This window comes from Megalops cyprinoides, chromosome 8 (genome assembly GCF_013368585.1).
Source record: "Megalops cyprinoides isolate fMegCyp1 chromosome 8, fMegCyp1.pri, whole genome shotgun sequence".
Lineage (NCBI taxonomy): Eukaryota > Metazoa > Chordata > Actinopteri > Elopiformes > Megalopidae > Megalops > Megalops cyprinoides.
In genome coordinates this window covers 8,124,558-8,143,937 of record NC_050590.1, presented here as the reverse complement: position 1 = coordinate 8,143,937, position 19,380 = coordinate 8,124,558, and the positions used below count along the sequence as shown (strand labels likewise).

General features: G+C 39.9%; 1 protein-coding gene across 1 annotated transcript; it reads left to right on the top strand.

The window, feature by feature from the left end:
• Positions 1-13,478: 13,478 nt before the first annotated feature.
• Positions 13,479-17,777, top strand: LOC118781569 (immunoglobulin superfamily containing leucine-rich repeat protein 2-like). Its single transcript, XM_036534533.1, has 2 exons — positions 13,479-13,687; positions 14,614-17,777. Exon 2 carries the CDS (start codon positions 14,623-14,625, stop codon positions 16,765-16,767), a length of 2,145 nt encoding a protein of 714 aa, XP_036390426.1. The 5' UTR covers positions 13,479-13,687; positions 14,614-14,622; the 3' UTR covers positions 16,768-17,777.
• Positions 17,778-19,380: the final 1,603 nt, after the last annotated feature.

The following is a 19,380-nucleotide window of genomic DNA, read 5'->3' as shown; positions in this document are numbered from 1 at the left end:
CCACCCCTTTAGCTGCGCTGTCCTGGCCTCCAACTTGTTAGATGCATCACACAAAATTTGTTGTGTGTAAGTGACAGATAAGTAGCCAACACGCATGTGAGGCTTTTAAGTTGCGGCGATAATTTTAGATAAATTCAGATCCGTTGGCATTGGCCCGCAGTCTGGGCTGACAGCAGAGCATTACTGCGTCTCTGCCTCTCACCAGGCTTTCAAATAAAGGAACTGATTCAACGCTTGTAAAAATCTGATACGCGAAGGGTGACTGAATGACAAAATGTGTTTTGGTTTTAGTCAAAATATGTGCTTATGCTAACAGGACGGCAGTCAGTACTGAACTGTGATTTTATTTTTGGATCCTGTTCCTTTCTTGGCTAGATAAGGCAATTTATCAGTTTACTCAGAAGACGGGTGCGTGCATAAAGCTAAGGGCCTGTGCTATTCGTACCATGGAAGTTAAGGTTTTTATTGGCTCGGTGCCTTTGAGGAGCGATCGGTAATTTTCACTTGTTATTTTAAGAAATGGAATTTTATGAAAAGCATGGGCTAAAACCCTCAGGGGTATCAGCATCAGGCCAGTCTAGCCAGTCTTTCTATATGGAAAATAAAAGGGAAAGCTTATTTTAAAGGGACCAACAAAGTACTGTGGTAAATTGTATGGTTTGTGTATGGGTTAGAAACAGTGATTAGAGAGTACAACAGATGGAGAATGTGGATAGGGAGTTCTGCTGTAAGTTGACAGGCAGTACAAGGCTAAAGATGCTGATTGTTTTGTGCATATAATAGTGGACAGAGAGTTGCAAAACCTCTTTACAGTGTATATCAGCAGAACATTAGGGTGAAATTTTGTTCGGACAGGTTCTGATGCAACATAATCTGCGTTCAAATGGAGTGACTGACTGATTGAAGCTTAACCTGGGTTGTGTCTATGTACAACGTCCATAGTTCAAATTCTTATGCATGCTGAATGAGCGAAAAATACAGGTCACACACTGTCATTTGTAGTCATAATTCAGTGCTAGTCCATACAAATAATATCCAGATAGATTGTAAATGATTCTAAGAAGAGGGGTATTTCAAAATGACTATGTAGCAGTGTACAAGCTCTAATCTTTCAGGTATGTTTGATATGAAAAAAAGACTCAGATATGTGTTATCTTTATAGTCTCAGCAGACTCACAGACTGAAGTACAGTGATATATTAAAAGGGACCAGTAAAGGACCGTAGAAGCCATCTCAAGATAGGTTCTGGGAGAAGAACTAGAGGACATAGGTAGATATTTGTTTATGGTTAATAAAACACTAAGACTAAGAAGGCACTTTCACAGGCAGTTATTACTAATGCATAGAATACCTTCCAATAATGGAAGCAGAAATCCATAGAATGTTGAAGACCAAGCTTGATGCTGTTCTAGAAGTAATCGGGAATTATCAGCCTTGATGAAATGAATGACATGTTCTTTACACCATGTTCTTACAGGGAGAGAAAGAAAAGCAGCACTACTTGCTCAAGTTAATGTTGAAATGATAAAGAAATGAAGGAGTATTTTTTTTTTATTATTTATCATAGTATTTAACTTTTAATAAAGATTTCTGGACTATTTTAATGAATATTTATTATTTAATATATTTGTTTAATTTAATTCTATATGTTAATATAATGTGTTGCTAATCATGCAAATTAAAGTTCCAGAAGGCTTTCTAACACTTAAGAGTATATTATACTCACACTTGCCCAGTATTGCCATACTTTGTTATGAAATTGCATTCAGATTAAATTTGATTTATTTTATTACAATGAGTTTGTGTGTGTTTTCTGTATTAATGTTTTCAGATAATAATTTGCATTATGATTCTGTCACTTTGAAAAGGTAATTCTGCATAAGCTGCCCATTTACTGTATATTTAACAAATCCGTTGAATAAATCATGTACATTTATAACTCATACTGGAGCTGACATTTCCTTTCCAGAACAGGAAGAGGATAACAACTGCATTTGTAAAGAGTAGCAAGTAAATGGATCCTTCTCAAGCCTCACTTTCCTATCATATCACTACTGCATCTACATTACATTACTGTCATTTAGCAGATGCTCTTATCTGGAGCATCTTACAGTTTTTATCCATTTACATAGCTAGATTTTTACTGAGGCAATTCTGGGTTAAGTACCTTGCCTAAGTGTACAACAGCAGTGCCCCAGCGGGTATTTGAACTGGCAACCTTTCAGTTCCGAGCCCTGTTCCTTACCACTATGCTGTACTGCCGCCTATACCATATTGTCTGATAGCTAATGGTTGCTGCAGGTGAATGTATCTGAGTGTGTGCTCCTCTTTTCTTTTGCAAGCAGCCAAAGAGCTATACAGCATCAAATTAAGATGAATTTAACCACTGCCGCAATGCCTCTGCCAGACCCTGCCGAAAAGTCCAAGGTATTACCTGGGACAGATTCTTGCCAAAAACATGAAAGGTTTCCCATTAGAACTGTACCTCCCTCACCTAAAGGGAGCAGACACGCAGATGCATAACCCACATGAATGACACTGAAAAGACTGAACCACTGGGGGAGAGAGAGGTACAGTGTGGTGAATGTTGCTGTTGCTGTGTATTGTCATGAAAATGAAGAGAATTTAAAGAATATTTTTGGTGGGCCATTGGAATCACCCAGTATACTTGTGGATGTCCTCTGAAATTGAATATTAGATCTATTAGGTCTATTAAATTCAGCCTAGTTTAGTAGCAGGGTGACAGTGGTGGCCACAGTGCCAGAGGATGATTGGACAAGGGCACAGATTCCAGATGGTCCATTTGGCCAGCAGATGTTTATTATTCCCAATCTGGTGTAACATGTAGGAGAAATATACAAATTAACACTAACTGTTACAGCACAGGTAACAAATGGAAACATAAAACGTGATACACACCAGCAGCAACTAGAACGTCAGCCCTCTGTATTCACCCAACCTCTTCTGGCACCACAGTCTGACTTAGAGAAAATGCTGTCTCATGTAAATGTCGGTACCCTTGCTTAACTTGTGACTTCCGCCCCAAGAAAGGGGGTCACTACGTCACGGGACAGATTTATGGAAAGTATTAAGTGCAGGGGTAGTTCAAGGTGTGGACTAACGTGAGCATGTTTAATTGAGGCCAGGGAATGATCTTCACCCTAATCGGGCTTAGTCTTGCAGGAGAGCCCCTTCCTCGGATTAGACCGATGTCTGAATCACCAGCAGTAAAAACAGCCCTGGTAGGCTTCGCCTCAGACCACTGGCTCCAGGCAGGGGGATCGTTCATTGTGTGTTGTATTTTGCAATTTCAGCTCACAAGCTCTCAAGAAAACCTTGTAAAGCCCAATCATTTATCATACGTCCCATGTCAGTCTGGTTCAGCTCAGATGCCAGAGTGGCGTGGAGGGCCATCAAAGAATCAATTGTGGCTCCCCATGAATTAAAGGACCTGTTTTTTTGTAGTATTCCTCTTAGACAATGTAGTCTCCATTTTGGTCCTATTTAATATCCACCTGGAGGACACCGGAGGACACTAGAAAGACAGACAGGATCCACACTGAAATGTGGATCACCACTTCCCACTCTTTAATAATGATAAGTTTTTATCTGGAAATGCTCCATTCCGATACTCTCAGTAGGCCAAGTGCAACATCAAGGTTCTTGGGGTTATATTCAATGAAAAAGGTCTAGGAACATTTCAGGATATTAAGGCACAATACAGTGTACCCGGCACTTCATTTTTTATGTACTTGCGTATCAAATCAGCTCTTCAGGCTTATGGGGTCCCCTCAGAGATACAGCTACCATTACCCCCAATCCGCAGTTTAATATATTCCAACAACCATAGCTCTAGCTCTGTCTCCCATATGTATTCTTTTCTTCTTAAATCCTCATACAGCTCTCTTGGAGTAGTTGCAGTTTGGTCAAAAGATCTGGAATGTGATACACAAGACATTTTTTCTAATCAAACATGGGAAGTAATTACTATGTTACAGTATATTGTAGTGTATATAATATTGTATATGTGTAATATTTGTATACATATGTATACATATTGTGTATGTGTACATGTATGCATAGAATATTGTATATATACTGTTAATATATTTTTGCCAGATGTTTACCACAGGGTTTGTGTGTGGGTGGGTAAGTGGGTGGAGGGTGGGGATACGGGATTGTTTCGTGTTTTTGTATTCTGTTTCAGTTTTGTATCCACAAAATAAAAAAAAAAAATGTTCACAAAAAAAGAAAACCTTATAAAGACTTCAGAGGAAATACAGTCAATATCTGCCCCACCCTGGCTGATCCTACGCAGGACAAACAGGAACAATACAAAACAATGGTTCCATAAATATTGTGGTGACTCTTTTGCTTTCACAATGTTCAAAAGAGCTTTTGTTTACACGGCTTGACTGGACCCTTTCTTCTCACAACCAGCCCTTATAAGGAAAAAATAATCAAGCTACTGCCCTTGATCAAACCCTTACTTAGAACTGCCTTGTGAAGATAGTAATTACAGTATATTTACATTCTTATCCAGAGCAACTTACATATGTTACAATTTTTACATCACCCATTTGTACAGCTGGATGTTTACTGAGGCAACTGTGGGTTAAGTACCTTGCCCAAGGGGGCAGCAGCCCGAGCGGGGAATCAAACCGGCAATTTTGGTTACAAGCCCTGCACTATTCTACACTGGCCACCCATCTGTGACAGTAATACACTCTCTAAAGAACAAAGTTACTGATAAAGAACAAGCAAGCCCTCCTTCACACAGGCATTACATGTTATTTTTTTTACGTAGACATTATAAACTCATTATGTAGTTGCTCAGTTGTTTTAAACTGCAGGTTTTGCGGGACAGCAGGCAAAATCGATATCAGCACCCAGAGGGTCTGTCAAGTTAATGAATAATACCATCTCAGCATGTCAATCCTTGTTATTTATGACTTGATATGATATATAGAATCAAAGTATGTTTATTCCATCTGCCTGCCCCTATGCTGTGTAGCATAGTGGTTAAGGAGCAGGACTCGTAACCAAAAGGTTGCCGGTTCAATCCCCGCTGGGACTCTGCTGCTGTACCCTTGGGCAAGGTACTTAACCCACAATTGCCTCAGTAAGTATCCAGCTGTATAAATGGATAACATTGTAAAGAACTGTGACCTATGTAAGTTGCTTTGGATAAAAGCGTCTGCTAAATGAATAAATGTAAATGTGTACTCATGATGAACACATGTTTTGGAGCTAGGCTTGTACAACCAAAGCGTACGTCAGTGGGCGTGAGCCTTACAGCCCTCCTGCACAAGGACCAAAACAGCATTTGTTGCTAGTAGTAACAAATCTTGTTGCTCACTGCACCTGCTAACTGGATCAGTTGTACAACAATGTCATCAAAATGCTTCTCTATGAGCATAGCACATTCATTCACATTGTTGTATAACCCATTTCTTGGGATTTATAAACTCTTAGCTGTTAAATAGTAGCATATGCAAAGACAACACTTTAGAGACAGAACTCTGTCTACTGCTAACACAGCATGTCTAGATAGGGTAAAGAAAAAGGTTTGCGAACTTCCCCTACGTATGTACAAACGCAATAACACAGCTAATAATGTCTAGTTGGAATGTATACGGGGCTAACCAATATTATTATAAGAATATTTAAATGTTATTTTTCATATCTATCTATCTATCTATCTATCTATCTATCTATCTACATCCCACAGAATCCAAAGTATAGAACATTTAAATGTTATTTTATTGATGGTCCACAGAATCCAATGTAAATCCCTCCCACATTTAAAGGATTACAGGCTGTCTTTACAGTGGGAGTGCTGTGTTTAATTAAGGAATGGTTCACAGGTTTAATCATCCCACACAGTACATTCTCCCGTCTGTATGTATAAAATCTCATGAGAACGGCACAGCCCTGTTATTTGGTCTAAAATCACATATACATGTCAAGGGGCCCAAGACCACCAAACCACTTCCTGTCCTCTTTGAAATACGTTACCCAGGAGGCGGCCATCTGTTACGTGTCTGTTTTCACTTAGGAAGACGTTGCTCAACATTAATCAGAGCATTACGACTTTATTCTGGCTGTCTCACCAAAGTTTTATAGTCATGTTCCTCTTGTGGTGAGAGAAGAATTCGATGCTGTCAGTTAATGGGTTGAGAGTTAGAGGCAAGCGTGTCTGTGAACCCAAGGGTGGGAAGCTAATTTAGTCATTTAAAAAAACGATGGTGGTATATGTAGATATTGTTGTCATCCAGTAAAGGAAATGTGATTTTTCTGAAGGAATCGTGATAGGTCTGTGTGGAAGGAAGTACAGTCTGAATACAATCAAACCTGTGGTGTCTGAGGGCGTAAGAGGACACTGGCATGGTATTTCCTGAGAATACATTTTTTCAGCAGATAATTTGCTGTACTCCCTTGAAAATTAGACCCCCACAGCGTGCAAAGTTTTATTGACCTTCCATGATCTTCTCCATTGAAAAAGATCAACAGAATCATTCTCGGACTTGCACCATTATAGACATATGTGTGGCAGATACCAGAAAAACATGGAGGGTAAACAGCTCGTATACTTAATATTTGAAATATTTGAATTTTTGAAAGGCTACAAAAAATCAGAAAACTGTAACAAGGTCCAGAGCCCTTTCAAGTGTTATTGATTATCCCTTCATATGTGCTTATTTAAAAGGTAAGCACATATGAAGGGAAGCAAACCTCCTTCATAAACAAGCAACAGTTCCTTCTTGCTCAGTATTTTCACTTCTTGGGCAGCACCTTCCTGTCTACACGTGCCACTCATGGCCACAGGGGTGCACTGTGCCAAAAAACTCTGCTGCCAGCTTACGGTAGAGGTCCTGTGTAAGCTCATGGCTAAGAGATTTGCGGGAAGTAGCACTGATCTTTTATTTTTATCTCAGCTTCCAGGTAGACAGGCTGCCACTATAATGCCATTACAGTATGAGCCCTTGCTGGGTAAAACCGTCTTAAGTCTATGATCCAGACAGTGTCTCCAAAGCGCGAGGGTGGGTTTGAGGTTACTAGGTTGTCCCACCTAGGTCGCAATCATCTTCCATAGTTTCTCTTCTCTTTCTTTTTCTAGCTTAGCTGTGGGTCGACACAGGTCTCTCTGCTCTCTGAAGCAGTTTCGTTCTACTTACGTTGGAGTTGAAAAATGTGTTGATGAACTGAGAAATGACCATTTCTGCTAATTTGGTGGAATTTACCTCTCAAAAACAATAAATGCTCTGTGTGGGAGTGGGGGTTTCATATTTATAGACCACTTTCGAACTTTAGGCCAAGTAAAATGAGAACAGTAAACACGAAACCGAGAAAGTGCTCGACTTCACCATCATCTCTTTCTTTAATTGACTGGACCTACGCTGTGGCACATCCACGAATGCTTGAAATTAAACCTTTGTTTGAAAACTGACGCCACAACCAACAGAGAATAAACGAGGTATTTCCTTCCACAGCAGCAGTTTCTGGGACGCTATGATTTCACGATTTTCCCCTTCTGTTGCTCATTTCCCCTTCTGTTGCTCATCATGCACCCCTACTCTGTTTGTGTCTTATCTTTGGTTTGTCCCAGCCACATTATAAGCAAGTTGGGATGTCCTCAGCTGGGATATACTGCATACTGTGGTAGGAAAATTAAGGAGAAAAAAAAAATAAAAAGAAGATAAGGAAAAAAGTGAAAATAGTCCAACTGCCAAGAGGACCTTAGTCGTGGCACTGTTGAGGTATTTGGTATGCCCTGCCGACCTGTAACTTAGTAGCTGTTATACCTGCCATCCCAATCTAAACCTGGTTCCCTTGGCTTGACCAATAAATCAGTAAACCATTTTGGCAAAGGCAGAACTAGATCCAAGGAACATGTAACACTAGTATCCCACTCCACATTATACACACACAGTAAAACTTGACATTGTGATGGATGCTGACATTGGTTCACTCCTTCCACAGATCATCCAGCTTTTGGGAAAGACTGCTGAGTGATTATTTGTTCCTGACCTCCATATAGTATAAATGTTTCAGCCATATTCAGAAACGAGTAACTTTATACCACCCCGAACGTATTTCTTTTCAAATATTTATGTATTTAAACAACAAAAAACAATTAATTCCAGGTAAAGAATATTGCTAATATTTCTCTCTCTTTTATCTGTTCACTCAGAATATTTTTTTTGGTGCTTTTTCTTTTTGAGAAAACACTTTCAGTATAACACTGGCTCTCATATTATAATGCATAAAATTACATAATGACATGTTAATGGAAGTGCAAGAAATTCTCAGGATGAATGAGGTGAATTGTTCAAACAATCCTGTGACAATTTTGGTTTGGACGGAGTTTCAGCTCCTTTCACTCACGAATTCCCACGTCTGTAGTTTTGCATACTTTCAGAAAAAAAAAAACCTTACTGAGTTTGTAAACATGCACAGTACAATTTATTTTACTACAGGACAGGTCATCTAGAACAGTGGTTCTCAACCGGTGTGCCGTGAGGCAAAGTGAAGTGTGCCGTGGAATTTTGAGGAACCTGATGCGTTTTTATATAGGTGAGTGCGTGCACACTGTGAAAAGACTGATGTTTTATATTGTGCTATTAACCCTTTCGCACGTAACTTATTTTTATGCTATACACTGCGCGTGTGACGTTGCATGGTTCGTTATTTTTCCATCAGCTTTATTAAGTTTCTCATTGTTTTCAGGTCGCATTTGCTATACTTTTACGTTAAGCCGCTGTTTCCTCAAAGCTGTTGCTGTTCATGATGCCGCAATATGTCGGACAAGTTCTTGCTCCGATGCACTTCAATGTATTTTTAATAAATTATACGATTCTGTCTGATTTAACTATCTGTTTGATAATTATTTGACAGTCTGCTGTAATGCAATGTAGGTCAAATCTCGCTAATGATATTATACCATAATATGTGTGACATTCTTCATAATCGATAACCAACTTTAAGTTGGTGTGCCTTGATGTTCTGGTTTGACCTTTAATGTGCCTTAGCCCCAAAAAGGTTGAAAACCTCTGATCTAGACCATTGACCGGCGGACCCCATAGATGACAGAGAACAATATTATTGAGCTTATTAATCTTGACAAATAAGGAAGCAAAATATAGAAATAGGAAAGGGAAATAGGAAAGCTCCTCTCAGAAGGACGTAAATGGTGTGGCTTCATATAACCCGGAGCCAAGGAATTAAGGCAGTATGAATAAATTCATCTTACTTTCTGGCTATCAGACAACACGGCACGGTGGCATTAAGCTGGTACCTTTTCTACAGAAGCGTTCCTGTGTCATTGGCATTCTCAGACACTCTCAGACTCTCAGAACACCCCCCCCCCCCCATATTTGAGTCATGAGTTACTGACATCCAGTTGAAGTTTTCCCTTAGGTTTGGTAACTGGAGACCAGCACCACTGGGCCCCACCTTGCATTAGGAGAGATGAACTCACACAAATGCCGGCATTCACACCCAATACTAAAAAGCTCTGAGAGCACACAGGAAATAGAGAGGCTGTTATGAATCCAATTGGAAAAACAAATTCACACAACGCCTATTTTTATAGCATGTGATGTGTAAGATAGCATGTCTCTGTATGAAATCAAATGTTCAAATCACTGTGCTTTATACTGCTGTTGAGTGGAAACAACATTAATGCATCATTATACTGTACCACTTTTCAACACTTGATGAGTACCTATTGGGGCTATGACTTTTCAGTCATGACAAAGCCCGGGTAGCAAAGAACTAAGGGATGGTTACTGTAATTACACATTTCGAACAGTGGAGGCCGTCTTACCCCAACAAATAAAAATAATATGCGGGCAGCTAGATCTAAACATTAGGCAGTGCATTGGGTGTAGTTCTAGGGTTCAGACTGTATCACTGCTTTGATGACCCTGACAAAGAAAGAAAGGCCGTCTGCATTCAGTCTTTATTATGACACCAGAGCAGAGGGATAATTCTTAACTACACAGCAGTATGTGCTTTACATTTACATACACATTTATTCATTTGGCAAAGCGACTTACAAGTGACGTACAATACAACACAAGTGAAAAAACCATACAGAGTCAACAATATCAGAATTACTGCATGACAAAGTTCCAAAGGTTGGCCAGGCAAGGTACAAACTAGTAGGTAAAGCAAACGAGTGCGTTAAACCATTACATTTTTTTAATGTCAGCTTTCATGTCAGTGTTAACGAGTTAACGCTCACTTCGACAGAACAACGTCAACATCCGTTCCATTTACTGGATAACAAAGTGGTGGCGGGGAATGCGAATGACCGCCACGTACGTAAGAATCGGGATGAAAAGTTGTGACTGTACCGCCATTAGAGCAAAACGAAAGAGGGTCAAAGAAAGGTAATATCTGAAGCCGTCGTGGATTTCTGTCAACGCGGCATTGGTGTTGAGGAACAAGTGCTAGTGAAGCAATTTGGTCAATTAATAGACATAGCGAGATTGATCAATACGCACAGCGTGGGGAAGTGTTTCATCACTTGGCTAAAACTCCAACAATTTCAGAGTTTTGCGTATTCGTAAGCAGTCGTGCATTTAGTAAATAGTGACATTTGAGGGAGCCTAGTCAATCTCAGCAATATTCATTCTTAAATCTGGTTTACAGGACTACCAGTAGATGGCAGCAATTGAAAAGAAACAAACATAAGCAGTAGACCACTTTTTGGGCTCTATTTAAAGCCAACGTAAATGAACTAGAGCCTTTTTCTGTGTGAAGCGCGATTGTAACCGACCAGACCATATCCAAAATGTTCATGAAATGCATTGAAAGTAAAAACGGTAAACACAGACTGATTTACTGTCTGGATACAACATCTTCAGTACACAATCTATAAAATATTGAATTTATGTTTGCAACGCATGTAGAAAAGCAATAACAGGCAATAGGTTGATCCACAGGCCCAAACGAATGTAGATTAATAACTTTTTTGTCCTCTGGTATTGAGATGCATGATGCTTTCTCAGTTTTTCCGCTCCAGTGGTATCAGAGGAAATATATCTATTGTGAACACTGTACCAAGAAAGATGGTGGGTACCAGTCGCAATAACAACACTATACTGTGAAAATGTAAATCGAGTAATTATGACAGCCAGGCTCGGCGCCAGGAGAAAATACAGAGGGGTGCAATTACAATCCATGGGAGCGCACAAAGAGTCATAAATACTTTGCAGACATCAGGATATAAGGACACAAGTGGGGGTAGACTAAGGTCCGTCTGGGGGTGCAATGCACCCCTAAGCATCCCCATAGCTCCGGGCCTGATGACAGCGTTATCTTCTGATGACTATGCGTTCTGTTCAATTATTAGATCTTTCCAACAATCACAGGGTTCTGTGGAGGCCCTTTACGCATGAAGGTAACTACCTTCACTTCTGGGGAGCAAATCTCATACGCATAAGTAATAATCGAACTAGCTCTATTAATTTCTAGATGCACCTAAGATTAGTCGTAGAGATATTCCAGCGGGGAGAACGTGAGCCCTTTACCACAACAAGCTTTGTTAAAAAATGGCAGGATGAAATCTTTAATCGTGCATTTTTTCAAATGCAACGTCACAATGAACTTGCACCATTGCTATTAGTCACACTGTTTTGACAGATACATTCAATTCCCAGACAGACCTCTTCCGAAATGCACCCTGTAATGGCTTTTTTTTTCAACTTTCACTTGCCAGCTCGTGACGGTACAGCTCTATGAATGTGATTCGACGTCAAATAACACGGCTACCTTTGGTGCATTTCAGTGGATTTAAATATACCCAGACACAATTCATGCTGTATCAACGAATGAACAATTAACCTTTTAAAAAAAACATTTACATGTGTATTTGAAAGCAGCGTTTTCATGAATTATACTTATTCTGGAAAAGAGTTCTTGACAGCATAGCAGTGCTATGGAATTTCTCCTCGAGAACCTTTCCGTTACTAATAGGAAAAGTTCTTATAAATATGTTAGTATTGACAAGTAATATAGATCAATTTATTAGACTACGTTTTCGGATCAAAAACGATAACAGCTTGTATTTGTGTTTAAATTGGTAGTTCCAGTGTATGTGACATTTCCATTAGTTTTAAAATTAATTTATCTGTTTTCACTGTCGTGGAAGCCAGGAGACAGCTCCTAGAATGCGCCTGTGTTAAAAGTTTGCATTTTTTGTGAAATAATTTTCATCGTTATTATGACTATCGCTGCATTGACTGTACATGTAATTTCTGCACGATTAAATTAGAACGGGTTTTCATCTGTTTATGGTTCTTATTTTTTCTGGGCTGTTTAACACGGGTTAAGGAACAATACTGGTCAAGGAACAGATTCAAACCCACATAAATGTATAGGCCTACTTAATTAAATGCGTTTGAAATACTAAATAAATAAATAACATGCAAAACAAAACTTGTCATCATATTGTTAGGATAAGGTATCGAAGAAGACATCTTGCATCATTACTTGAATTAGGGTACAAGAACTCCAAATCTTCTGGGCCGCTAAGTCTGACTGTAAAACACACTCGTACATGTCGGTATTAAACGGAGAGACAGAGGTACTTCTACGCTGTATTTCGTTTGCTGCAGTTTTGTTTTAAATAAGAGATATTTCAACTCTTTCTCTGCATGCGACATGAATTCGTGGGGTCTTTGCCTTTACAAAATATTTCAAAATGTATATATGCAGTGAATGGAAGTGTAAACAAAAGAATCATACAGCCATCTTATGAAAAGATGGGATAGCCACAGTCTTATAATCATGTAGTCTTGTGAAATATACATTTATTAATGTTTATCTAGGATAATTCAGTTAGACGCCAGTTTAGTTTCTAGACGTATAAATTCATTGTGTAGGCTGCACTACGAAGTGTTGTAAAATAAGAACCCAAATATTGCATAATGAAATCTTAAATCTTAAATTAATCTTAAATCGTCATGTTTCATGGGGTTGAAAATAGAATTTAAAGCAATAATTTCAATGAATGTCCATGTAATGTATTAGGTTAAACTATCATAACGAAAAAGTTACAGACATTTAATCTGGAGTTTATTAATGTAAAGAAAAGCCTCAAAGGATATTCTTTGTTTCCGGAAAAAAAACAATACACAACGTAATGTTGAAACCCACTTTCAACTACACACTTTGTTGTCTCACTGTTTGAGATATTGTACATGTAAAAAACAGCTCAGAGAAAATCTTTCGGTCCTTCTGAATGGTATGGAATTAAACAAAAAGGAGGTCAGAGAGGATGACGACGAAGACAAAATAATGAATTAAACATTATTGTCTCTAAATAATGAATACTCTGTGTGGACGGCAAAGCCCCTGTAGCTTTAATACGGGAATGGAGGGAGAGGCTGCGCGTTCGCAAGCCCTCCCCTTTTCCTGCGAAGGCGGGAACGCGCAGAGAATCCTTGCCAAACTCGACCGAGAGCAGAAAACGTCCTCCGTATTGCTGAGCATCACACTAGAAGAAAAATGTCTCTTCCAGCGCTTCTCGCGTTGCACGTCTGCCAAAACCATGTAACCGGATTCACTGTCGTTGGGGAAAATACTTCTTCTGACAATTAATCATTATTTACAAAAGAGAGAGATAATTTGGTTACGCTGACAAAAACTCCAAGGATTAGGAAAAACTATCATACAGGTAAGTACACTAATTTGAAATCAGGTGTTGTATTACGATTGCTGGCTATACACTGTAAAATTACCCAATGAAAATCACCGAGAACTGTATAAAATTCAGTTAAGTATGCTATCTCATTTTTGTAGAATACCATAATAAATTTTATTCACTTTTCAGTAGCATCATTTTTCTTGAAATAACTTCAAATAACACCTTACATGTAATTCTTTTTGTGACTATACCTAGACCCTCAAGTATAAAAATTTGAGACGTTTATTGCGAGTTTTTGAACAAATGATAGTTTAATGTAATATATTGAAAACGAATTGGTAAATAGAGGTGATATTCCGCAGTCAGGATAGAAAATTTACTGTAGTAAGCTGTTGAAGCGTTGGCTCCATCAGCATCTGATGGTATTCTAAAATACATTTGTCTAAGGTAGTCCATTTAGTGTGGATAATTGTGTTAGTGTTGGTTTGTTTGTACGGATCGTGTCTTTGTGTCAGCAATCTACCATAATGTAGAGACCAACACAGTTTGATGTTTTAAGAAAATTAAAAAAGAATTTCGTGCAAGGGAGAGTAACACATCTAGCTCTGATAGTTTTCTAGTAAAAAAAAAGTTATTTATAAATTTAATACATTTGTTAGAAACAGACCTAGATTATATTTTGACTCGAAAACATTTGCTTAAGAAATATGTACTTTTTTTATTATTATTTAAGCTATAAGCAACAGTGCATCTTTGCAACACCCAGTGTCCCATATTTCAACAGACACAATAAGGTTTAGACTGTTCAAGCCAGCAGTATAGCAGGCTGTCACACGATATTATTCCTGAGCCAACGGCAGTTCTTGAGGTTTTTTTCCATAATGGAAATGCTCTGATTTAGGTTTAGCACTCAATTCTGCAAGTGGTCCGTCAACTGACGAATTCATTTCTCGTAGGTGGAGAAAATGGCGTTGGTGTACCTGGGCTACCTTGCCTTGTGGACTGCTGTAACTGGCTTTGCGCAGGGCTGCCCAGAGCCTTGCAGCTGTCTGGATAGATATGCCCACCAGTTTGCTGATTGCGCCTACAAAGCACTGCTAGAGGTGCCTCTGGGGCTGCCATCCAACGTGACGACTCTGAGTCTCTCAGCCAACAAAATCACCTCGCTGAAGTCCAAAAGCTTCGTGAATGTCACCCAGGTAACATCTTTGTGGCTCGCCCACAATGAAATTGTGGCCATAGAGAAGGGGACTCTGGCCCCCTTGATCCAGCTGCGCAACCTGGATCTCAGCAACAACAAGATCGTCAACTTCCCCTGGGAGGACCTCTACAACCTCACTGCCCTGCAGCTGCTGAAAATGAACAACAACGAAATGATAAACCTGCCTAAAGATGCCTTCTCCACCCTCAAAGACCTGAGGTCACTGCGCATCAACAACAACAGGTTCACTACGATTGTGCAGGGGACGTTCGACGGACTGACCTCCATGTCCCACCTGCAGATATACAACAACCCTTTCACCTGCTCTTGTGCACTGGAGTGGCTGAGAGATTGGATAACAGGGTCTAAGATATCCGTCCCTGAACAGAAATCCATCGTCTGTGAGGCACCAGCACATCTGAAAGGCACGTTAGTGATTGCGATGCCCAAGTTAGACTGCACGGCACCAACTGTCAGCATAACCTACCAACCCAACATTGAGAACACGGAGCTTTATGAGGGCTTTATGTTGATCTTGAACTGTGAAACCAAGGGGAACCCTCTGCCAGATGTTAAGTGGGTAATCCACACAGGAAACCAGGCTGTCGAATTCAGTTTGCCTAACACGGCAAATGAAAAAAATAACTTGCCAGTGGACACTAAGAAGTCTGGCAATCGATTCCTGGTGTTTCAGAATGGCACCCTCATCATACCTCGCATGAGCAAAAAGGAAGATGGTAATTACAGTTGCCTGGCCTCCAACGACCTGGGCAAAGCAGAGAGCACAGTCAAAGTGGCGGTCGCTGGCACCCAGAAGCATGCTGTCAATTCTATGCTGGATGCAACAGTGGAAAAGGTCCGTCCATCTGGACATCAGTCTGGACCCAAGACCTCCAAGAACAGTGTTATCAGCTGGCCTAAATCTGAGGAGAAGAGCAAGGGCATTCCAACTGGGTCGACTTACATCACCGTGGACACTGAGCAGGCTGGCCATGATGCCAAGGACCTGCCTTTTGCCAGCAAGTGTGGCATAAATGATGGCACCCAGTATATCTCTAACCATGCTTTCAACATGAGCTTAGAACAGCTGAAGCAGTACACCTTTGATTTCGGAGTCATTGCCCTGGAAGTGTCAGAGACTGAGGCCAAAGTCCAGCTAAACCCTGTCAAGCTTTCCAACAGCAAGGCCAACCTGCACCTCAGCTCCTCACAGAATGTGGAAACCGTTAATAAGGAACCTATAAACCTTTACCAAACATTGACTAAGAAGGTTCCCCTGGATATGTTGTATCTGTGTGTGAATACTGGCAATGGACACTCAGTAATTCAGTGGTCCAAGATTGAGGATGGCATCAATGCATATCGCTTCCAGGGTCTGCAGCCTGGTACAAATTATACACTCTGTCTCACCTATGGGGGGGATGACTGTCAGGTCCAAGTTGTTTTCACAACCAGAAAGAGGATCCCTTCGTTGCTGATCATTGTTGTAGTTAGCATATTTTTGCTGGCTCTGGCTACCGTCCCGCTGCTGGGCGCCACCTGTTGTCATTTAATGTATAAATATCAAGGAAAGACGTACAAGCTGATCATGAAAACGCAAAACCCCGATCAGATGGAAAAGCACATGGCTGCCGATTTCGATCCCAGAGCCTCATTTGTCGAATCGGAGAAGAACTTTAACCCCAGTGAACTAGGCGATGGGGAAGGCGAGGCTGAGGGTGACGCGGGGGAGGATGAAGGTGAGGCGGAGGGCAGCGTGGTGACCGAATCTATTCCCAATTCACAGTCCAAAACAAATCATGAGGAATTCGAAGTGGGTTCTGAGTATAGCGATCGGTTACCATTGGGGGCAGAGGCAGTAAATATCTCGGAGGAAATCAATGGCAACTACAAACAGCCAGGGCGTTGAGTCGCTTGAGCCATGGAGTTCTGTGTAAGATAATTACTTTCAACTCGGTTTTAAATCAGGTTATTAATCGGTCATTGTTTCAAGTGATTCCAGAGTCCTGGTGATGGAGGTTCTTAACCTCCGTAAAATGCAATCAAAACCATAAAAGTAAGTATTACACATCTGTACACTTTCATTGTAATAAAATATTTAGACATCTTTTGCGACCATTGCCATAGTGTGGGCGTTCTGTTCCCTTGAAGGACCACTATGTTTATTTGTTCAAAAAGGACTGGACAGACACCTACACAGAAGCTTTTACGCCTAACTTTTAAAAAAGTAAAAGCACTTTTGTCATTCACAGTGCATTATTGTAGTTGACGATTCATCAGCTGGGAAAGAGAAACCTCCGAAACAATAGCGGAAGCCATGGAGAAATCCTTCATGCAGGGAGTAGGCTAGGATAATCTCACTTTGGTTTTCACGCGTCCTTTTCAGCAGTTGAGCTGCTGGACAGCGGCACGTACAAATCCGCCTGTGCATTGACTGTTTCATTTTTTCTAAGATCTAAAGAGAAAATCACTTTTACTGTAGTCAGGTATGTATAAGTGCTGGAAAATTGAGTTCCCTTTCAACAGACGGTTGTTAAATGTACTGTTGAGTTCTGAAAATGTGTGACCTTAACCTCTTTACATCAATGGGTGCTTTTATGTCCTCGCTTTTCTCAAAGATTTTAAACTTGTACTTTCTCTTTTTAGAGATACTCGTCGATCGCATGTCACACATAAGTATTTTCATGTGTGTTTTTAATAGCGTATAGGACGTTAGATATTCTAAATGTCAGTATGTGATGTAAGCCCGGTAAATTAAAAGTAGGCTATGTTTTTTTTCATGAAAGGAATGGCCGTTGTCTGCAAACAGCGTTATTCTTCCGAACGTCTTATGGCGTTAAGTGTCCTGTAAATCGACGCATAGTGGATTTTAAGTGGCTAACTGTCTAACGATGTTGTAAAGTTCCCTCAAACCTTTTACTTCTTTTGATATGATTTATGTACGTGGAGTTAATAAACTACCTAATGAAAATCATCTTTGCAGTCAGATTTGTCCTCATTGGTCAATTTAAGTGTAAGTTTTTGATTCATTATATTTTTATATGTCCAGTGTTGAGCTGTAACGTCGTAGTTTAGTTTTACTTGAAAAGAGACATACAGAATTACAATTACTGGATCTCAAAGAAGACAACTGTGTTGAATACTTATGCATGAAGAGTCATTATTGGTGGTCGCTGGCAGGTTTGTATGTGGGCGATGCATTTCATTTTTATCAAGAGGATCTACGGTACAAGTCCTGACATAAAGAATGAAAAACTTTTCTTTTACTTCGTTCTTAAATCTACTTCATCGGTTCATACGGTATTGATAACGCGTAGCCTATTCTAGTTTGTTGATGTCTCTGCGTTGAGAATTGTCAGTGCAACAGCCCGACCCGAAATGACAGTGTCTGGCTGTCGATATTGCATTATTTTTCCAGATCTAGAGCTGATTTCCCTACCAATCACAAAAGGACTATAACGCCTGCGATGGCAGCAAACGTGACATCTCAGTGGTTTGGCTTTTCTTTGTTCTAAATATATGTGGCTAATAATACAATCCATTTTCAAACGAGGGAAAAAGGTTATACTTAAATTTAGTGGCATATATATTGCCACCCTTACTAACTAACTAAATATGCAGTGTTCCTGTCCATTGGTGTACAGTGATTTGGAACTTGTAGTTTTGTTTTCCCTTTTAATATTTTAAATAAATAATATTACGAAATAAACATGTTATTTATGTATAGGCCATAATTATCGTTATGATTAGCTCTGCTACATATATAACGTTTACAAATATCAATGCTAAAATGTACACTAAAATAAAGCACTGGTTTGCTTGTACCTATTGCAACACCCGTGGTAACTCGGCTGTTTTCTTAATTATTTCTCTACGTCTATTAAAAAGAACGGAGGGAGCAAAGACATCTGTGTGTTCGTTATGGATTCTTCGCACTTGTCGGGCGGGCAAAGGAAAACTGACACAAGAACTAAAAAAAAGCCATTGTGCATGCAGAAGGCCTATTTTACAACAACTTTAAAATGTAAAGAGACATCTCAAAGCAAGGTTAACATTTGCGTTCCGAGTTGCGTAACACGCGAGTAACGGTAACGTCGTGCATTTGGAATAGCTGGGAGTAACTGGCATTTGCAGGCTCTCCTGGTTCGCGCGCTCACGCAGGTCGTGCGTGATGCTTAGCGAAATGTGCTTCAGGGTATGGAGCCACCGACGGTGTCGTTTCCAGTTGCATTGGCAATAGCCTGCAAGGACTTCATGAAAATGCAACCTATGGTTGAGTCGAATACCTCAATGCTTTGTTACTATCCGCATGTTCGCACAGCCTAAATATTTAATGTACGTCACGTTTCATATTTCAGTTTTCATACATTTTCAGGAACGTAGGCAACTAATTCCAAGCAAATTTTTTTTTTTTTTTTTTATCATAATATCACAGTGATGAGGCAGGTAGAAAGTCCTTTGGCCCATTTCTACTCGGAATGAAGCTTTTTGGAATTGACTAGCAATATAAAGTCTAAATAAG

Excerpts from the sequence above, each read along its gene's own strand:
- LOC118781569 (XM_036534533.1), top strand. The coding sequence starts at position 14,623 with ATGGCGTTGGTGTACCTGGGCTACCTTGCCTTGTGGACTGCTGTAACT.